A 17,744-nucleotide genomic window follows, 5' to 3' on the forward strand; every position below is an offset into this window, starting at 1 on the left:
CGGCAACTCGAAATGGCGCGAATGAGATATCGAAACAGCTGCAGTTAGTCAGGGTCGTCAGGTGGATTATAGGGTAAACGAAAGGGAGAAGTAAACGCTTATAGAAACTTAAACAAATGAATTGTTTTGAAAGGATAAAACTGAAAATTGAAACAAATTATTATCAATTTTTGTATTACTGTCAAATAGTTATAATATGAATTAAAAATTTTATTTTCAGTAACTGCATTAGTATTTCAGTTAATTCAACTCCAGATAAATCTCTCATACTAAATATAGAGTGGCAGGGGTAGAAGCAACAGTACTCTCCCACTCTCTCTTTTCACCCTTTGAAACTCAATGGCGCGTCGTCGGGAAACTGATGGGCCACGACGGTTACCGAATTAGCTCGCAATTCGCAAATCTCACTCAACTTCTTTATTTTTTAACGACCTTGATTGAAATTTCCGATGCATGAGAATAGTGCATCCACGGCTGGTGACAATATTAATAATAAAAACTATAGCAACTAGCAAATATAGAGCTTGTCAACGCTCATTTCCAGAATCATACTTTCAGCCTCTGCGCCGACTCTTTTCAATGGCGGTGTCCCACGTGCATTTAATACTTTTCCTGCGAGTCGGAACACAAAAGAAAAACCACAGCCGAGTGCGCTCTGCCGCGTGGAAATCAATTAACTGCAGATTCAATCTGGACGATGGCGAAAGAGGAAGAAAGACCCGTTCTGTGAGAGAGCTTCTAAACATATTAATGTATGTATTTCAGTGTTGCTTTCATTAACCCGCAGGAAAATGTGCGAATCGATACTTTCAGCAGCCCAAGGCTACCGCAAAACACCTACGCCAGAAACAATATCTCGCATCAATTGAGTAAAACGAAACTGAGATCTAAAAAGACGACTATTTTGGCTGTCAGATTCGTATTTGGCTCAAATTTGATAGGAAGAAAAGAAACTTGTAATAAATTTTATTTAGTAAGATAGTGCAGATTTACAAATAATTAATTCCTATTAATTATTGTTTTAAATATATATTACGAATTGATGAAAATAAAGTCTTTAGCAGAAGGGTTTTCTATTTATTAAATGAATTAATTCGAAAGATTTTTTGGTAAATTGAAATTAATTAAAAATCAAAACATTTATCAGGGTAGATTTACCCTGACGGAAGCAATTGATCGATCAATGTTACTTATACCGATTTCTGAATGAATCGATTTGGTGTCGTTCAGGGTGAAGGAGGGGGTAAATTCAGAGTTAACAGCTGTTAGCTAGTCGAGGATTAACAGGGGACGGCGGACGAGACGAAACTCGAACACGGACCACCGGCGGAAGCAGTTGAGGCCTCTTCTCTCTCGCCCCTCTTGCAGCCCTGATTGTAGCAGACCGGCACCCAAAAAACATAAATAAGGTATTTCACTGATTCCCTTCTCGCAAACTTTGTCCAAAATGAAGCATGCCAAGAAGGAAGAGAGAAACTATACGTATTTTAAGAGTTCAATATAATAGCCGAACGAATTATTACACGGAGGAGACACGTAACAAGGGCCCCGACGGCCAATGCGGTGATGACGACAGCCGGGAGCCCCACGAACTAAACTCTCACAGACTCATTTGAATTGTAAATAACTAAAACTATAAAGAAAAGTAATCAATTTAATATTGTTATAATTGACATAGAGGAATCTTCCCGATTTTATCAGTGTAAAAATATTCCTTTATTTCATCTACATTCTTATGGTGCCACACAATTTAAATTCTTTAAATGTTTGACATGTTAGAGAAAAATATCCCGAATTCCTCTAAATTAGAAAGCGCATTTTCGTGCAGTTCAACGACCCTTCTTCTTCTCTTTACAATTCTCATTGCTTCAAAGGTTCTCTCTCGGAAATGTCGTCCGCGAGGCCACTCTGCGTTTTGTGCGAGCGTCCGACGGCGGACGGCGCTGTCCAGGCTGTCCACGTGGACAAGGAGAAGCTGCAGACTTGGTTACTGAACTTTTGTGGTAACGAATTTGCCGAGGAAATCGAGGATGAAGATCTGATTTGCTACTTTTGCATCTGGCATGCAGAGTGAGTTAATTAAAATGCTCATTTTAATTATCGTTTCTTTATTCTTTTTATAAAAAGGTTTCTGGCCAAACATGACTTGGATTTCGAGGCTGATTCTTGGTGGCCTCAGAATTTGGATTATTTGGACGACGCGGCAAAAGAGCTGCGGAAAAGTTATTTTGGTAAAATTAATCAAAAATGAATTTAATAAAGAACATTTACATCACTTTTATTGCTTTTCTAGATGGAAAAGTTGAGCAGAGCTGGGTTCAGTTGGAGGAAATTGAGCAGTCAGAGAGCGAAGAAACTGAATCAGAATCTGGAACTGAGCAAAAGAAGAGAAAATGTTTCTACTGCATGAAGTCATACAGATATAGTAGTGCCTTGGTTTACCACGTAAAGAACGCGCACAAAAATGCCATCAGGTGTGAAAAACTAAGCTGTGCCACCTATTTTCACACATTTGAAGAAAGAACAGAGCATGTCAAGAATTTCCACGAGATTGCGAAGGAACGAAAAATTATTCAGTGTTATTTTTGTGAGAAGAAATTCCTTCACAATAGTCACTTCCACGAGCATGTTCGTCGTGTTCACTCTGAATTTCCAGTCAATTGCACTTTCCAAGGTTGCCTAATTTACTTCAAAACTGTTAATGAAATGAAATCTCACTTCGACTCAACTCACAAGGAGAAAGACGAGGCCAAAAAACACGAGTGCAATTATTGTGGGCATAGAGCAAAGCTAAAAAGACATTTGGAAAATCACATTGCTGCGAAGCATTTGCCAAAGAAAATCAAGTGTGAAAAGTGCAACAGATCTTTCTCTGCGATGAAATTGCTAAAGATTCATGACCGTCAAGATCATTCGTTCAAAATTTGCTCAATATGCAATGCAGAAGTTACTTTGCAAAGATTCAGTTCCCACCTGAAAAAGCAGAAATGCCGGCGCTGCAAAAGCATATTTGGCTGCTCAGGGTTATATCAAACGCACAGGGAAACTTGCAAGGAAACTCTGTTTAAGTGTGAAATATGTGCAAAGACGTTCCAAATGCTTTCCCTGCTGAATTACCACGTGAGAAGATCACACAGAAACAATTCCTGGCATGGTTCGCAATACAAGAATCTCGACTTCAAATGTATGCCATGCAAATGTTACTACAAAAGTGCTCGAACCTTGAAAATTCACTTAAAAAATAAACACATCGCAGCAAATTTGAAGCAATGCGCGCACTGTCCCAAACGCTTTACTTATCTCAGCTCTTTGAAACGCCATTTGGCGACGAAACACAATTTGGCCAAGGGTTGTTTTGAATGTGATTTCTGTAAGAAGAGATTTAGCTGGAAAAGTAGCCTAACAGAGCATATTCAATTTACCCATTTGAGTCGCGCCCGTGGGAAATGCACATTGTGTCGCAAGGAAATGCTCATCAGTAACATGGAAAGACACCTACTTTATGTTCACGATACACAATAATCCACTTCCAGCTTCATAGCTTTCAAAAATGTACACGTTGTAATTAAATCCGAAATTTATTTTGTAATTGCTTTGAATTAAAAACTTTATCAAATTGATTTAGATTTACTGTGTTTGGTTTGCATCTTTCATATCACCAGAGTTGCTGACAAAATGTATGCAACCGGCTTGACAGAAGCGCCTCTCAGGTTGCATAACCAGAGAACAGTTTTTACAAAGCGCGTTCCACGCGCATGGCATGCAAGGAGGATAAGGAAAAGCTTATTTTCTTAATCATCACATCCGAATCTGCACCGTCTTTCCAGAACACCTCCTTTTTATAACTGGAAATGTCATTCGTTCATTGGTGGCGCTGTCGGCCTTCTTCCTCCTCCTCCCCCTCCTTCAATTGTGTGCCACTGACGTCACTCGATTCGCGTGCCTCTTTAGTTGCAGGTTGCATAACCTGCTCTTGCTACGCAGTGGCGGAAATATAAACTGTTTCTATCATTTTTGGAATATTTCACGCCGTTGTTGGTTAATCAAATTTTATTCCAAACAATTTATTAGAAAGTAAAAGCTACAGGTTGCATATTATTCATCGTTTTGGATAATCGGATAAAAAAAATGGAAATTTGTTTATTCATCTCATATTGCTGAAAAATGCTTGTCCGTTCATGCTTTACCAAAGGTTTCATATTAGAATAAATTTAAATTATAATCGTTGGAAAGGAAAGTACATATAATATATAAATTTCACCCCCGCAAATCAACAATATTTTTAAAAAAGAGCACTGTTAAGGATTGTCTATGCCGTGAGTAACCAATAAATGTCTTTTCATATTTTTGCCTACAATTGATAATCCGCACTCGTGTGAACGTCAACACGTGATTTTTCTCGTAGGGATCAGAATTAACCAGTTTAAGACGAAGTTGGTAAAACGGAGCAGGATCATATTTACGATGACGTCGGACCAGGACCTTCTTCTGGACCGTCACGGAACAAAAACTCGAGACGCAAGCCAGCAGAGTCGGTGCAATATCTTGAGGTGTTGCCCTAAGAGTGGCTAAACTCGGCTTTAGTGGCCAACTTAATGATTTATTCTGCATTCTTCATTGCTATAATATAATAATCTCTCAGCAAACGGTTGTCTTCTGATACTAATATAAAATAAAGAGTGTTGCATTTTATTAAATTATTAATAATAAATTAATTAATTAACTATTCTAAATAATAAATATCTTATAAAACTTGCTCTGCGCTTGTGTCGAGCCGGTTGCATACATTGTCAACAACTCTAGCCATATATCTGGGGGCAGAAGGCAGAATTTTATGCTGTGAAGATAAGGCGCACATGGCAGTGAAAATCACGGCGCAGCACTGCACGTGAAGAAGGATGGAATTGAGACTTTCGTGAGCATCTTTATCTTTTTTAAATAAATTTTTAATTTTTTTAAGGGCACAAGAAGCATTTCACATCAAGCTATTTTTATTAAAAATTAAATCTGATATTCTATAATTATTATATATTCGTTTTTCTTGTGCTGCTCTTTTTCAAAACATCGCATTCGTGTTCGACTCCCAAAGGAGACAGCAGGGAAAAACACTCGAAACATTCACCGAGTGAAAACCTCATAGTAAATTAATAATTATTCATTTCTACAAGACTCTACCAGAAAATAAATAAAAAAATTCGTGCCCGTCCAAGCACTGCTTTTGCGGCTGTTGCCACAAACAAGGAAAAAACCGCAATCAGTTTTTAGCATTGGCTTTGATAACGCCGTGCCTCCAGTTCATCTATGAAATTTTGTTTATTTAATTTGTATAATAATTATCGTTCTCTGAATGATGCACATCTTAATGAATTACAGGAAAGACTGAGTAACGTAAAATTCTGATTTTTTTGTCTTATAAATAATTTTACCAGCATTTTTTTTAATAAATTCTAGAATTTTTAGTTAATTTCATTATTGTTAGCATTGTCGATTACAATTTCTCTTTTTAAATTATTCCTCGCCTCCCGCCAGTTGTATTTGATGGTGTAAGTTAAGAAATATCTCAAGACTACAAACAGCCGATTAACATGTGTGTCTCAAACAGGATGTTTACTAACTATTAAGAACGTCCGGCCAAGCACTTTTCAAAAATTATCACGCGAAATGACGTCATTTCCGACCTCCAACCCGACGAGTTATCAAAAGTAAAAGCGCTATTTAGACGCTCTCTCAACGTCGAGAAGGCAGTGCCTCGGCTCAGCTGAAAATTGGGGGCGATTTTCGCTGCATTTAAGGTAAAGAAAACTATTCGTGTTGGTCTGTTTTATTGAAACTCATCTATTCTTTTGATTTGTATTCAGAAATTATTTTCTATATTTAAAAAAATATTTTATGAGATTTAACAGATAGGAGAGTAAGAAAATTTATGCATTTATTTTATGAATTAATTTATTGAGTAACAAATTTGGTTAAATTTAAAAGAGTTGTGTTTTGGACTCAAAAAAACCGCTTGGCTATTATTCTTCAGTTTTTTATTCCCCTTTTCGTTGGATTGGATTGAACGAGCAGGAGAAACGTGTACAATAAGCGCTCTGGGGAAGCGATAACACGCGTGAACAGGACGTACAATTCCAGCGCCTTATCGTCCCACAGCGGCGTTTTTTTATACTTTTGTTTTCTTAACATAATCAAATCCGTTTTTCAATTTGATTTTTTTTTTGCTTTCAGCTCGAACACGATGTCTGCGTCCTTTGCCGCCATCTTTTTGCTTGGGGTGTGCCTGGCCAACGCCGTCAACTTCACAACCGTCTACGAGTGGCATCAATTTGAATTCACGTGGCCAAATGAACAGATTGGACAAAATTTTAATCCAATCTATATTAATCTTCGATACATGGCTGTTTTTGGAGAAAGGCTATTTCTTAGCCTTGATTCGTCTTTGGGAAATCATCCCGCCACACTGGTGTGGCTGCCAACGAGCGGCACGTCGACTGCATCGCCAAAGCTTGCTCCTTTCCCTTCTTGGGATTTACACGTAAGTCTCTGAATAAATAAAAATGATTTCTATTTGAATAAACTGGGAAAATTTGACGTGAAATAAACTCGCATTTAATAAAAAGTATTTCAACAGAGACGAGTCTCGTACTGAATGAGACAAAATTCAGACATCATTCCGTCCAAAAAAAATATGTTAAATAATATCATTTCCTTGATTTTTCATGCTGCTTTTAGAATTTATCGCTAAATATCGATCAATTAGATAAACAACCTAAAATAATATTCTGCTTGAATATAACAACTGTTTTAATTTTTCTTGCCAGAAAAAAAACAACTGTTTCACGATCCAGAAAGCCAGAGGTTTGGAAACGGATACTGATGGTCGGTTGTGGGTGCTTGATGATGGTAGCCACATATGTCCGGGCCAACTTTTGATATTCGACCTGGTCAACAACGACAGAGCAGATCGCATTCACCAGTTTCCAGACTCAGTCGTCTCTCATTCATATAATAATAGGTACCTGCGTGATATCGTGCTGGACAAAACGCCAGACGATTACCTTGCGTACATCATGGACTCAAGATCTGAGCAAATCGACGTTTATAGCCGAAAAATGGACAAATCCTGGTCAGTTAAAACACCAGGGAGAAAATGGTATTCCTTGGCCCTCTCTCCTAACAGGGAAGTGAGGCAGCTGTACCTTGGAAGAGATCATTTCAAAGAACTGTATTCAGTGTCTGTGTCTGAGCTGAAGAATGAAGGCGGAAGCGCTGCTGTGGAATTCATCGGCAGATGGACCGAAAGACCTTACAGAATGCTAATCGACAGCGCCAATGTCTTGTATGCCGCCTTTTACGAACAGAGTTACACCTCCAAATGGAATATTTCAGAGCCCTTTCTTGAACAGCGATTTTATGAGGTAATATATCTATGCATAAATTGATTAAATTTTAATTATGCCGCACACAAAAGTCAATAAAAAATATTTGTGTGTGGCATTACTTTGACTTTAACGCCCAAATTATTTTTCCTCACGATTTAACAGTTGATTTTTGAGGCTAACGATCAAATCACTGCACTCTTTTAGGTCGGAGAACTGGGTGTTGAATATCCATTTACTTTTGAGTTGGACACGAACGGCAATTTATGGATGACGGAGCGAAATAAAACTATTATCAATGTGAAAAGGCATAAACTACTCGAGGCTGCAGTCAGCGCTTCTACAGGTAAATAAAATCAAATTGCACTTTCTATCAAGGATAAAATTTTGTGCTTTACCACAAAATATTGTTTTAATTTATGAATAGAAATACTGATTCGCAGCAGTTCTAAAACAATCCACAGAATATAATCCCCATCATCCTTTCGTTCTGAATCAACCCCTCCTCCCTCTTTAAAAACTAGAGTCAAAAACTTAAATCTGAGTCAATTTCTTCGGGAGATAGACCCGCCAAAAAACGACCAACAGAGTCTAAAATCTCTCTCCCGTTCTTGTTGCTTTCGCAGCCATGACTACGCCTCAAGCACATGGAACAACATCAGTGACCACGTCTTCTCGGATTCCTGTTTCTAAGACCACGATGAAAAATCCTACAGAAGAGCAAACTCGGCAGAGATTTACTACGGCTTCTACCCGCCAGCACTCGTCTGCCCCTCCCCTCACAACCTTGACTACAATTTACGCGAATGAAGAGACTACGGAAGTCGTGAAAAGCTTGGAAACTGCTGGTATTGCAGAAGATGATCGCAAATGTCAGTCTTCGAACAAAATTCTGATTTGGTTGCTTGTTTGTTGCTTCAGTTGCTTGGTCTTGTGCGGTATTGTAATTTTGTGGCTGGCCCTGAGGATGAGAAGAATAATGCAAACCTCTTTGAGGCAGAATCCGATGGACAATAATGAGGAAATGTACGTTTTTCCAGGACAACAAGCACTGAGACTAATATAAAATTAACGTGTGTTTTATTTTAATAAATAATTAGTTTATGAAAATATTAGAAATTGATCATAAAGCTTCGTACGGTTTTTTTATTTTTCTATAACAAAATGTTCTATTCTCGTTATGATGTTTTGAGCAAAATAAAAATACATTTATTGCTTTTTCCCTAATTAAACTCTCGTGTTTGCTAATCCATTTATAAGTGTATATTTAGAGATGATGTAATTTTTTAGGAATCATAAAACACAGAAGCAATCATCTATTTTTCTAATAAATTAAAATAAATTTGATTTTTTAATTCAACTCGGTGATTGCTCTTTTCAAAATGTTGACATTCTTATCCTTGCAAATTTATTTACACTCTAGCGAACGCCCGACCGCACAAGCAGAGACGGAAAATCACGCGCAAAACGCTCTTCTGGCCGGTGAATACCGTTTAGTAATTATAGTAATTAAACAGTAAAAAATATTAATGACTCGCCGAGCGAAACTGGAGTAATTTTACGTGAGCTAATTTAGCAATGAATTTATTGAAGAGTTTATTTTCTTTCGTATCCTTCCGAAAACTGCTTTAGCGGCTCAGTATACGAACAAGGAAAACCACCGCAAGTTGATATCAAACGCTCTCTCTATCGCAGTGGCCCGAGCAGTTCATCTGCATGCGCGGTGAAGCAGAAAAATGGTGAACCATTTATTTTTTTTTCTATGTGCACGAAAATGCCTTTTGAATCTGGTATACAACACGGACTAAAACATATTTATTTAGAACGTGAGCCCGAGTAAATTTGCGACTAAAAATTATCACGCGAAATGACGTCATCTCCGACCTCCAACCCGACGATCGAGTTATCAAAAGTAAAAGCGCATTTTAGATGCTCTCTCAACGTCGAGAAGGCAGTTTCTCGGCTCAGCTGACACTTGGGGAGCGGTTTGTGCTGCATTCAAGGTAAAGAAAAGGTTTCGTGTTGATCTCTTTTATTGCAACTCTTTGCTTTTGGGTTAAAAATTGAAAATTCAGCTCAGTGCAAAATCGAACTATTTTTTACCATTGAATTTTTTAAATAAAGATTTTTAGACATTGAACAGATAGGTATATAAAAGAAATGAAATTATTTAATTTTTAACCTGAAAATTGAGATATTGCTTCGGTTAAATCTGAAGGAGGAGTGAAGACTAATTTTTTTTATTAATTTCTGGACACAAAATCGGCTTCAGTTTATTTTATCGTGATATTTTCATTGGATTGAGCGACCGTGAGAAACGGGTGCAAGTTCACTGGGGAAGCGATAACGCGCGCGAACAAGACGTACAGATCGAGCGCTTATCGTCCAACAGCGCGGATTTTATTCATTCGTTCTCTTACTCAATCGAGACAACAAAAATTGCACGAGCCATATTAATGTTTGAAGCCGCACATAGATGACGCCACCGTATACTCTGTTAAAAATTTTAATTTAAAGGCACTTCCGCTGCGATTTCAGACTCAATCCTGCTCCTGTACATTCGTATGCTTTCTTCTAACGTGCTGAAATCCAAAATCAGTCCAGCCATTCACCGTAGACTCGTTGGAAAATATTTTATGTTTCAAAAAATATATATTTCACGATTCTGATCTCTCGATATCGGCGCTTGATATCTATAATTGATGATAACTTCCTTTTTGAGTGTTTTTTGAGCAAAACATTAACAAAAAATTAATAACAATTTAGGGGAAAAGCAGTGATGAAATATGTTTTACTTACGTTTTTCAATTTGATTTGTTTTTGCTTTCAGCTCGAACACAATGTTCTTTGCGGCCATCCTTTTGCACGGCCTGTGCCTGGCAAACGCCATCAACTTCACAACCGTCTACGAGTGGGACGAATTCGATTTCATCTGGCCATCAGGAGCGGACAGTTCACACGGACAGATCAAACAGAATTTTAAATCATCGAAAGTTTATCTTGATTACATGGCTGCTTTTGGAGAAAGGCTGTTCCTCAGCATTGAAACGCAATCCGGAGTTCCCGCCACTTTGGTGTGGCTGCCAACGAGTGGAGCTTCGACTGCACCTCCAAAGCTTGCTCCTTTCCCTTCCTGGAATTTACACGTAAGTCTCTACGAAGTCTGACTGAAAATACTAATTTATGTTATATACCATTAGAATAAGTTGAGAAAATTTGACGTGAAATAAAATTGCATATAATAAATAATATTTTTACAGTTATGACGTCTAAAATGTCGTACAAATTCTCAAATTAATGCGTTTCTGAGGAAAACTCTTAGACTTTGGACCTTCACTCCTTTGAGTTTTTAGTGAAAATAAAAATTTACATAACAGCAAATTTCAGTGACGTTCCACGCAAAATTATACAGTTGGAAAAATTAGAAAAAGTTCTTCTTTTAACTTTTGTATAGTTAGTCTGGTACTGAGCGACACAAGGGAGAGATCATTCAGTCAGAAAAAATCACTTTTTATTATTTTAAGTAGTTAATTAATTTCCTTGTTGCTGCTTTTATAATAATTTTCATCACTTTTAATATCGATTAATTAATAAAAAAAATCGATATAATAGTCTGCTTACATTAATAGTAACTGTTTTTTTTTATTTGTCTTGCCAGGAAAAAGACAACTGCGATTCTATCCAGTGGGCCAAAGGTATGGAAACGGACACCGATGGACGGTTGTGGGTGCTAGATGACGGTAACAGAAAATGTCCGGGCAAACTTTGGATATTCAACCTGGTCAACAACGACACAACCGAGCGCGTTTACCAGTTCCCGGATACAGTCGTCTCTCATACATTTGATAAAAGGTGGCTGCATGATATCGTGCTGGACAAAACGCAAGACGATTACCTTGCGTACATCACGCAAGTTTCTTCTGAGAATATCATCGTTTATAGCCGTAAAACGGAAAATTCCTGGTCAGTTAAAATACCAGGGGTACGTATTTCTACTTTGGCCCTCTCTACTAAAAGTGAAGCAAGGCAGTTGTACCTTGGAAGATATGGTTCCAAAGAACTGTACTCGGTGTCGGTGTCTGAGCTGAAGAAAGAAGGCGGAAACGCTACTGGGAGATTAATCGGCAAATGGACTGCAAGACCTTACAGAATGCTAATCGACAGCGCCAATGTCTTGTATGCCGCCTTTAACTACCAGAGTTACACCTCTAAAAGGAATAATTCGACACCCTTTCACGAGGAGCGATTTCATGAGGTAAAAATTCCCTTTTAAAAACTGAAATTTTGGTGCTGCCTAACAAATGTTCTGCAAAATGGAAAAAAATGTTTAACAGAATAAAAGATCTATAGCTTTATTATGTCACGAAAATTTTTTATCGTGATTTCTAACACGGACGCCCTTTTTAAACATTGAAACAATTATTGGTGAACCCTTTTTTACAATCTGCTACTGTTACACAGGCAAAATTTGGTGGGAATTTAATTAACGTAATTATATAAAAGTCTCCTTTTATACCCGATAATTTATACTTTGTTGGGCTAACAATATAAAATCACTGCACTCTTTTAGGTCGGACAACTGGGTGCTGGATATCCATTTACTTTTGCCTTGGACGCGAACGGCAGTTTCTGGATGACGGAGAGAAATGAAACTGATTTTGGGATTAGGCATAAACTACTCAAGGCTGAAGTCGGCGCAAGATCTTATTTATACAAGATCTTATTATCCACAGGTAAATGAAATCCTAGAGCATAAAACGATAAATATAAATGTCATTCAATATTATTAATTGAAATTCATTTAAACTTTAAAATATCAAATACTGATTTTCAAACCTCATAAAATATTGTTGATTTCAAGTACGGAAAAATAGACAATATTCTCGTTTGAGCTAAAAAATTTTAATCGTTAATTTATTTGTATTTTTTCACTGAGAGACGAGGAAGAAAAACTTGTCATTATGCCATGTTTTTTATAATTCAGTTCTCTTGGATACATTATTGCAATACTTTCCCTCCTTATTAAGATTCAAAATATTAGAATTATCAAAAATTCTGAGTTGTTACTTAAATCTGTTTCGCGTTTTGTTGGAATTTGTTTTGATAAAAGCTTTCACCAGTTATGTTAATTTAAGATTTAAAAAAAGAACCCAAGTGTATAAAGAAAGTGACGCGCGTAAGAAATGTGCTCGGCTGCAGCACTACGCTGCTTTTTTCCCTTTTTTCCCTATACTGGCCATGTTAAATACCCTCGCGTGATCGCTCCTCAAAGCGCTCTGACTGGACAAAAAATATTTCGTCGGTACCAATGGGAAGCCGACGAGTTGAACTATTACATATTTTAGAACAAAAAACGAAAAACGAATTGATTTTGAGAAATTAGCGCATGCATTTCATGCTCATGCTCTTTCCGGCGAGAGGTTCTGGTCACGTGACGCGGGCGAGCGCGCTGATTGGTTGCTGGTCGCTTCCACTTTTAGCGCGCAAAGTGTCACGTGACGCCGCTTACTGTGGGCGAGTGTGCCAAAAGTGGGAGCGACCAGCAACCGATATTATTATCAATCTGAGCGAGTTCCCCGAGTCAGTTTCTTGGGAAGACCAAACACTGCCCACAAAGTCTAATCTCTTTCTCTTATCTGATCCTTTTGCAGACTTGCCATTGCGTGGCTGACCCTGAGGATGAGAAGAATGCAAAACTCTTTCAGGCACATTTCGATGGACAACTTCGTTTTCCCGGACAGCAAACAGTCTTTTACTGAGACTATTATATACAATAAAGTGTGTTGCAATTTAGTTTTGGGTTAGTTAAAAAAAACATAGAGAGATGAACAGAGCGCTTTTTATGGTTTATCGCCTTTTTCAACAAAATAATCTTTTATTTGTAAGAATAATTCAAGGCAAATAAAATATTGCATTTTATATTTTTCTGTTCATTTTTCTTATCGCATCCTTTTTTAAATGTAGAGACGATGGTCATCTTAAAAAATTCTTTTCAATAATTAATTATCAAATAAAAGCTTGCAAGAATTTCTCTATAGTTTTGCCGCATATTTAAAAAAAAATGACAATTTGCTGCCAATTTTATTCCCCTTGCACTTTGCTATTCCATTCATAGAGTCTCTGCTGGTGGCCGCCTCTATTTCTTCTCGCTGTGAAACGCAATAATAAAGGACTCTTATTAAGGGCGCCAGCAAGGTACATGTTCATCTTTTTTTTTTTAATTAATTTACGAGCTGAAATATTTTTTCGTATATTTGGACACTCAGGATCAAACCCTGAAAGTTATAATTGACCTAAAATGGTTCAATTTGGTATGTTTTTATTACTAGGACAAGAAAAAATTATTTTATTACAATCAATTTCAGGTTTTTAAACATTAAAATTATATTACAATTTAACTTTCTCAATTTCCACCCTGAAACTTGTTGTACCAGTAAAAACTCTCAGGAAAATCTTTACAATAGGTCGAACTAATTTTTTGGTAAAGACGAACTTATCCAATTATCGTATGTATTATTTATTTAGAATTTGTGTTTATTAAATAGGAACGTCAGTCTGAGCACTCTTATTTGCAACTCGCGCCTCAAATAATTATCACGCGAAATGACGTCATCTCCGACCTCCAACCCGACGAGTTATCAAAAGTAAATGCGCTATTTAGACGCTCTCTCAACCTCGAGAAGGCAGAGCCTCGGCTCAGCTGACACTTGGAAACGATTTTTGCTGCATTTAAGGTAAAGAAACGTTTTGCGTTGGTCTGTTTTATTGAGAATCATCTATGCTTTTGATTTGGGTTAAAAATTAAAATTTCAGCTCAGTTCTGAAGTGTCTTCACGCACTGACACTTATTTTTGAGCATTCATAAAAAGATTTTCATGAATATAACAGAAAGGGACTGATATTGAAAAGAAATCAATTCATTTAATGATTTAATTTTGAACGTGAAAAATTTAGATATTAAATCGCTTCGGTGAAATCTGAAGGAGGTGTGGAGACGAAGTGTGTGTGTTTCTTTTTCATTTTTTATATTTCTGTACACAAATCTACTTGGCTATGTTACTTTAATTTATTTATTCGTGATATTTTCATTGGATTGTGTGAACACGAGAAACGGGTTCAAGTTCACTGGGTAAGCGATAACGCGAACGGGATGTGCAGATCGAGCGCCTGCTTATCGTCCCACAGCGCGGACTTTTAATAATTTCATTCTCTTACACAATCGAGTTGACGAAAATTGAACGAATGACGAGCAAATAGAAATAGCGTGAAAATCATCAGCAACTTTTATTAAAGGGTAGAAATCTTCGAAAGAGCAGTGCTTTAAATTAAATGTATTTTCATGTTCAGTTCAAAATATATAAACAATTTAGGACGACATTTTATTTCTGGAAATCCTAATTCGCTTTAAAGAGAATTTAACCGAGTTTTTCAAATTTTTTAGCTCCACTCAGTCTTTTAATTATTTAATTTTAAATTTACTCAGAGAGCTAGACTGAATAAATAAATTTAACGGAAAACATATTTTAATCTTGATCATCGCGAATATATGTTGGCGCTAATATGGATTTCTAATTTTTGCTTTCAGATCGAAGACAAAAAATGTCTCCGTTCTTAGCTGCCATCTTTTTGTTCAGCCTGGACGTGGCAAACGCCATTAACTTCACAACCGTCTACGAGTGGGACAAATTCGATTTCATCTGGCCATCAGGAGCGGACACTTCAATCGGACAGATAAAAGATGAATACAAGCCAGGCAATGTTTATCTTGACTACATGGCTATTTTTGGAGAAAGGCTCTTTATTAGCCATGATATGGGTTTTCCCGGAATTCCCGCCTCCCTGGTGTGGCTGCCAACGAGCGGCACGTCGACTGCACCTCCAAAGCTTGCTCCTTTCCCATCCTGGGAATTTCATGTAAGTCTCTGAATTAAAAATCAGTTATAAGCTTCTATTAAGTCTAAAGTCTAAAATGCAGCCGGTAAAATTCTCAATTTACTGCAATTTTAATTAGTTTACGTACACCATATTTCTTAGAAACCTTTGATTCATTTGATCAATTGGAGTAAATTGTTTGTATTTTTCTTTTGCTAGAAAAAAGACATGTGCGAATCTATTCAAAAGGCCAAAGGAATGGAAATGGACGCTGATGGTCGGTTGTGGGTGCCTGATGACGGTAACGGCAGATGTCGGCCCAAACTTTGGATTTTCGACCTGGTCAACAACGACACAACCGAGCGCGTTCACCAGTTTCCGGACACAGTCATCTCTGGTTCAAGGTACCTGCGTGACATCGTGCTGGACAAATCGCCAGACGATTACGTTGCCTACATCGCGGACTCTTATTCTGAGCACCTCATAGTTTACAGCCAAAAAATGGACAAATCCTGGTCCGTTAAAACACCAGGGAGAAAATGGGAATCCTTGGCCCTCTCTCCCAACAGGGGAGCGAGACAGTTGTACCTTGGAAGATATGGTTCCAGGGAAATGTACTCGGTGTCTGTGTCTCAGCTGAAGAATGGAGGTGGAAGCGCCGCTGCTGTGAATTTCATCGGAAAATGGACTGAATACCCTTACAGAATGCTAATCGACAGCGCCAATGTCTTGTATGCCGCCTTTAGATACGAGAATTACGTCTCCAAATGGAATATTTCGGAGCCCTTTCTTGAACAGCGATTTTATGAGGTAATATATCTGCGGAAAAATCAGTAATTTTGAAATGGTTGCCTTTTCAGCGCGTTGAAACAAAAATTCCGTTTGTCACATGGGCAGAATTTTATATAGAAGAGAACATGGCATCGTCTTTAAAATCCTAGAAATAAAATGAACCACCCTCTCCTGATCTTCCCGACTATTTTATGTCAGTCTAACAATATTAAATCACTGCACTCTTTTAGGTCGGAGAACTGGGTGCTCTTTGGCCATTTACTTTTGCTTTGGACACGAACGGCACTTTCTGGATGACGCAGCGAAACGAAGCTAAGGGTTGGTCTAAGTCTAGGCATAAACTTCTCAAAGCTGCAGTCGGCGCCAGATCGTATTTATTCGACACGTCCACAGGTAAATAATATCCAACTGCGAGAGAATTACGGTTAAACTTTATGCTGAATTTTTTAGATTTAGGAAAGTCTCTCTCTTGCTTATAGTCGGACATTTTTTGATAAATTACTCATCAATTTTAGATATTTTCAATGAAAATGGTAGTTGTTGAAATTAAACTCCCGCCAGTTAAATGATTTATATTTAAAATGGGCTGCCATTTCCACCGGCAGCTGACAGTATTTTGGGCCGGAAGACATTTTTTCTCTTGCGCTTTTTATTTTTTCACCGGTGGCTGTTGGCTGTGAGCGACATATAATTTAAAATACGATTTTTTGGTCTATGCTGAGTCTAATCTCTCTCCCGTTCCTAATCCTTTTGCAGACTTGAAATTGCGTGGCTGACCTTGAAGATGAGAAGAATGGACACCATTTTGAGGCAGATTTCGATGGACAACTTCGTTTTCCCGGACAGCAAACAATTTTCTAATATAAAATTAATTTCTTTCTATTTTAACTTTGGGGTAGTTAAAAACACATTGAAATGATTATAACGCTTTATGGTTTATCGCCTTTTTCAACATAATAATCTTTTTTCTTAAGAATAGCTCAAGGAAAATAAAAATATATGTATTGCATTATTCCCTATATAATTAAATTGTTGTTTTTTTCTAATCCATATACAAAAAAACTCGGGAAATCTTACAATAGACCGAAGTAATTTTTGGTTAAGAGAGACCAATTAACATATTTATTTAGGCATGACGTTTATTAAAGAACGTCAGTCAGAGCAATTTAGCGAATGGCGCCTCTAAAAGTTATCATGCGAAATGACGTCATTTCCGACCACCAACCCGACGGGCTATCAAAAATAAAAGCGCATTTTAGACGCTCTCTCAACGTCGACAAGGCAGCGTCTCGGCTCAGCTGACACTTGGGGAGCGGTTTTTGCTGCATTTAAGGTAAAGAAAACGTTTCATGTAGGTCTGCTTTATTGAGAATCATCTATGCTTTTGATTTGTGTTAAAAATTAAAATTTCAGCTCAGTCCTAAAAACGTTTTTATTGTTTTTATATTCACGAAATGAATTTTTTTGACCATAAATAAAGATATTCATGAATATAACCAACTGGACTGATATAGAAACGAAATGAATTCATTAATTGATTTAATATTTGCCGCGTAAATTTAAGACACTGCTTCGGTTTTATATCAGAAGTAGAGGTGGTGCGAAAGACCTGTGTTATTTTTTTTTTAATTTTTGTGTACACAAATCTACTCGGCTAGGTTACTTCAGTTTAATTATTCGTGATGTTTTCATAGGATTGAGCGA

The 17,744-nt window shown here is 37.4% G+C and overlaps 3 protein-coding genes across 3 annotated transcripts; all 3 read left to right on the forward strand.

Annotated features, from left to right (window-relative positions):
• Window positions 1-1,888: 1,888 nt before the first annotated feature.
• Window positions 1,889-8,594, forward strand: LOC135937375 (uncharacterized). Its single transcript, XM_065480526.1, has 7 exons — window positions 1,889-2,070; window positions 2,128-2,231; window positions 2,294-2,474; window positions 6,226-6,532; window positions 6,819-7,415; window positions 7,584-7,722; window positions 8,021-8,594. Exons 1-7 carry the CDS (start codon window positions 1,889-1,891, stop codon window positions 8,440-8,442), a joined length of 1,932 nt encoding a protein of 643 aa, XP_065336598.1. The 3' UTR covers window positions 8,443-8,594.
• A 730-nt stretch (window positions 8,595-9,324) lies between these two features.
• On the forward strand, window positions 9,325-13,300 carry LOC135936675 (major royal jelly protein 1-like). The gene is made up of 5 exons (XM_065479578.1): window positions 9,325-9,379; window positions 10,207-10,522; window positions 11,035-11,631; window positions 11,947-12,109; window positions 13,028-13,300. Exons 2-5 carry the CDS (start codon window positions 10,217-10,219, stop codon window positions 13,045-13,047), a joined length of 1,086 nt encoding a protein of 361 aa, XP_065335650.1. The 5' UTR covers window positions 9,325-9,379; window positions 10,207-10,216; the 3' UTR covers window positions 13,048-13,300.
• A 728-nt stretch (window positions 13,301-14,028) lies between these two features.
• On the forward strand, window positions 14,029-17,061 carry LOC135936532 (protein yellow-like). The gene is made up of 5 exons (XM_065479375.1): window positions 14,029-14,110; window positions 14,962-15,290; window positions 15,468-16,058; window positions 16,271-16,433; window positions 16,797-17,061. Exons 2-5 carry the CDS (start codon window positions 14,976-14,978, stop codon window positions 16,814-16,816), a joined length of 1,089 nt encoding a protein of 362 aa, XP_065335447.1. The 5' UTR covers window positions 14,029-14,110; window positions 14,962-14,975; the 3' UTR covers window positions 16,817-17,061.
• The last annotated feature ends 683 nt before the right edge of the window (window positions 17,062-17,744 follow it).

Source organism: Cloeon dipterum, chromosome 2 (genome assembly GCF_949628265.1).
Source record: "Cloeon dipterum chromosome 2, ieCloDipt1.1, whole genome shotgun sequence".
Taxonomy (NCBI): Eukaryota; Metazoa; Arthropoda; class Insecta; order Ephemeroptera; family Baetidae; genus Cloeon; species Cloeon dipterum.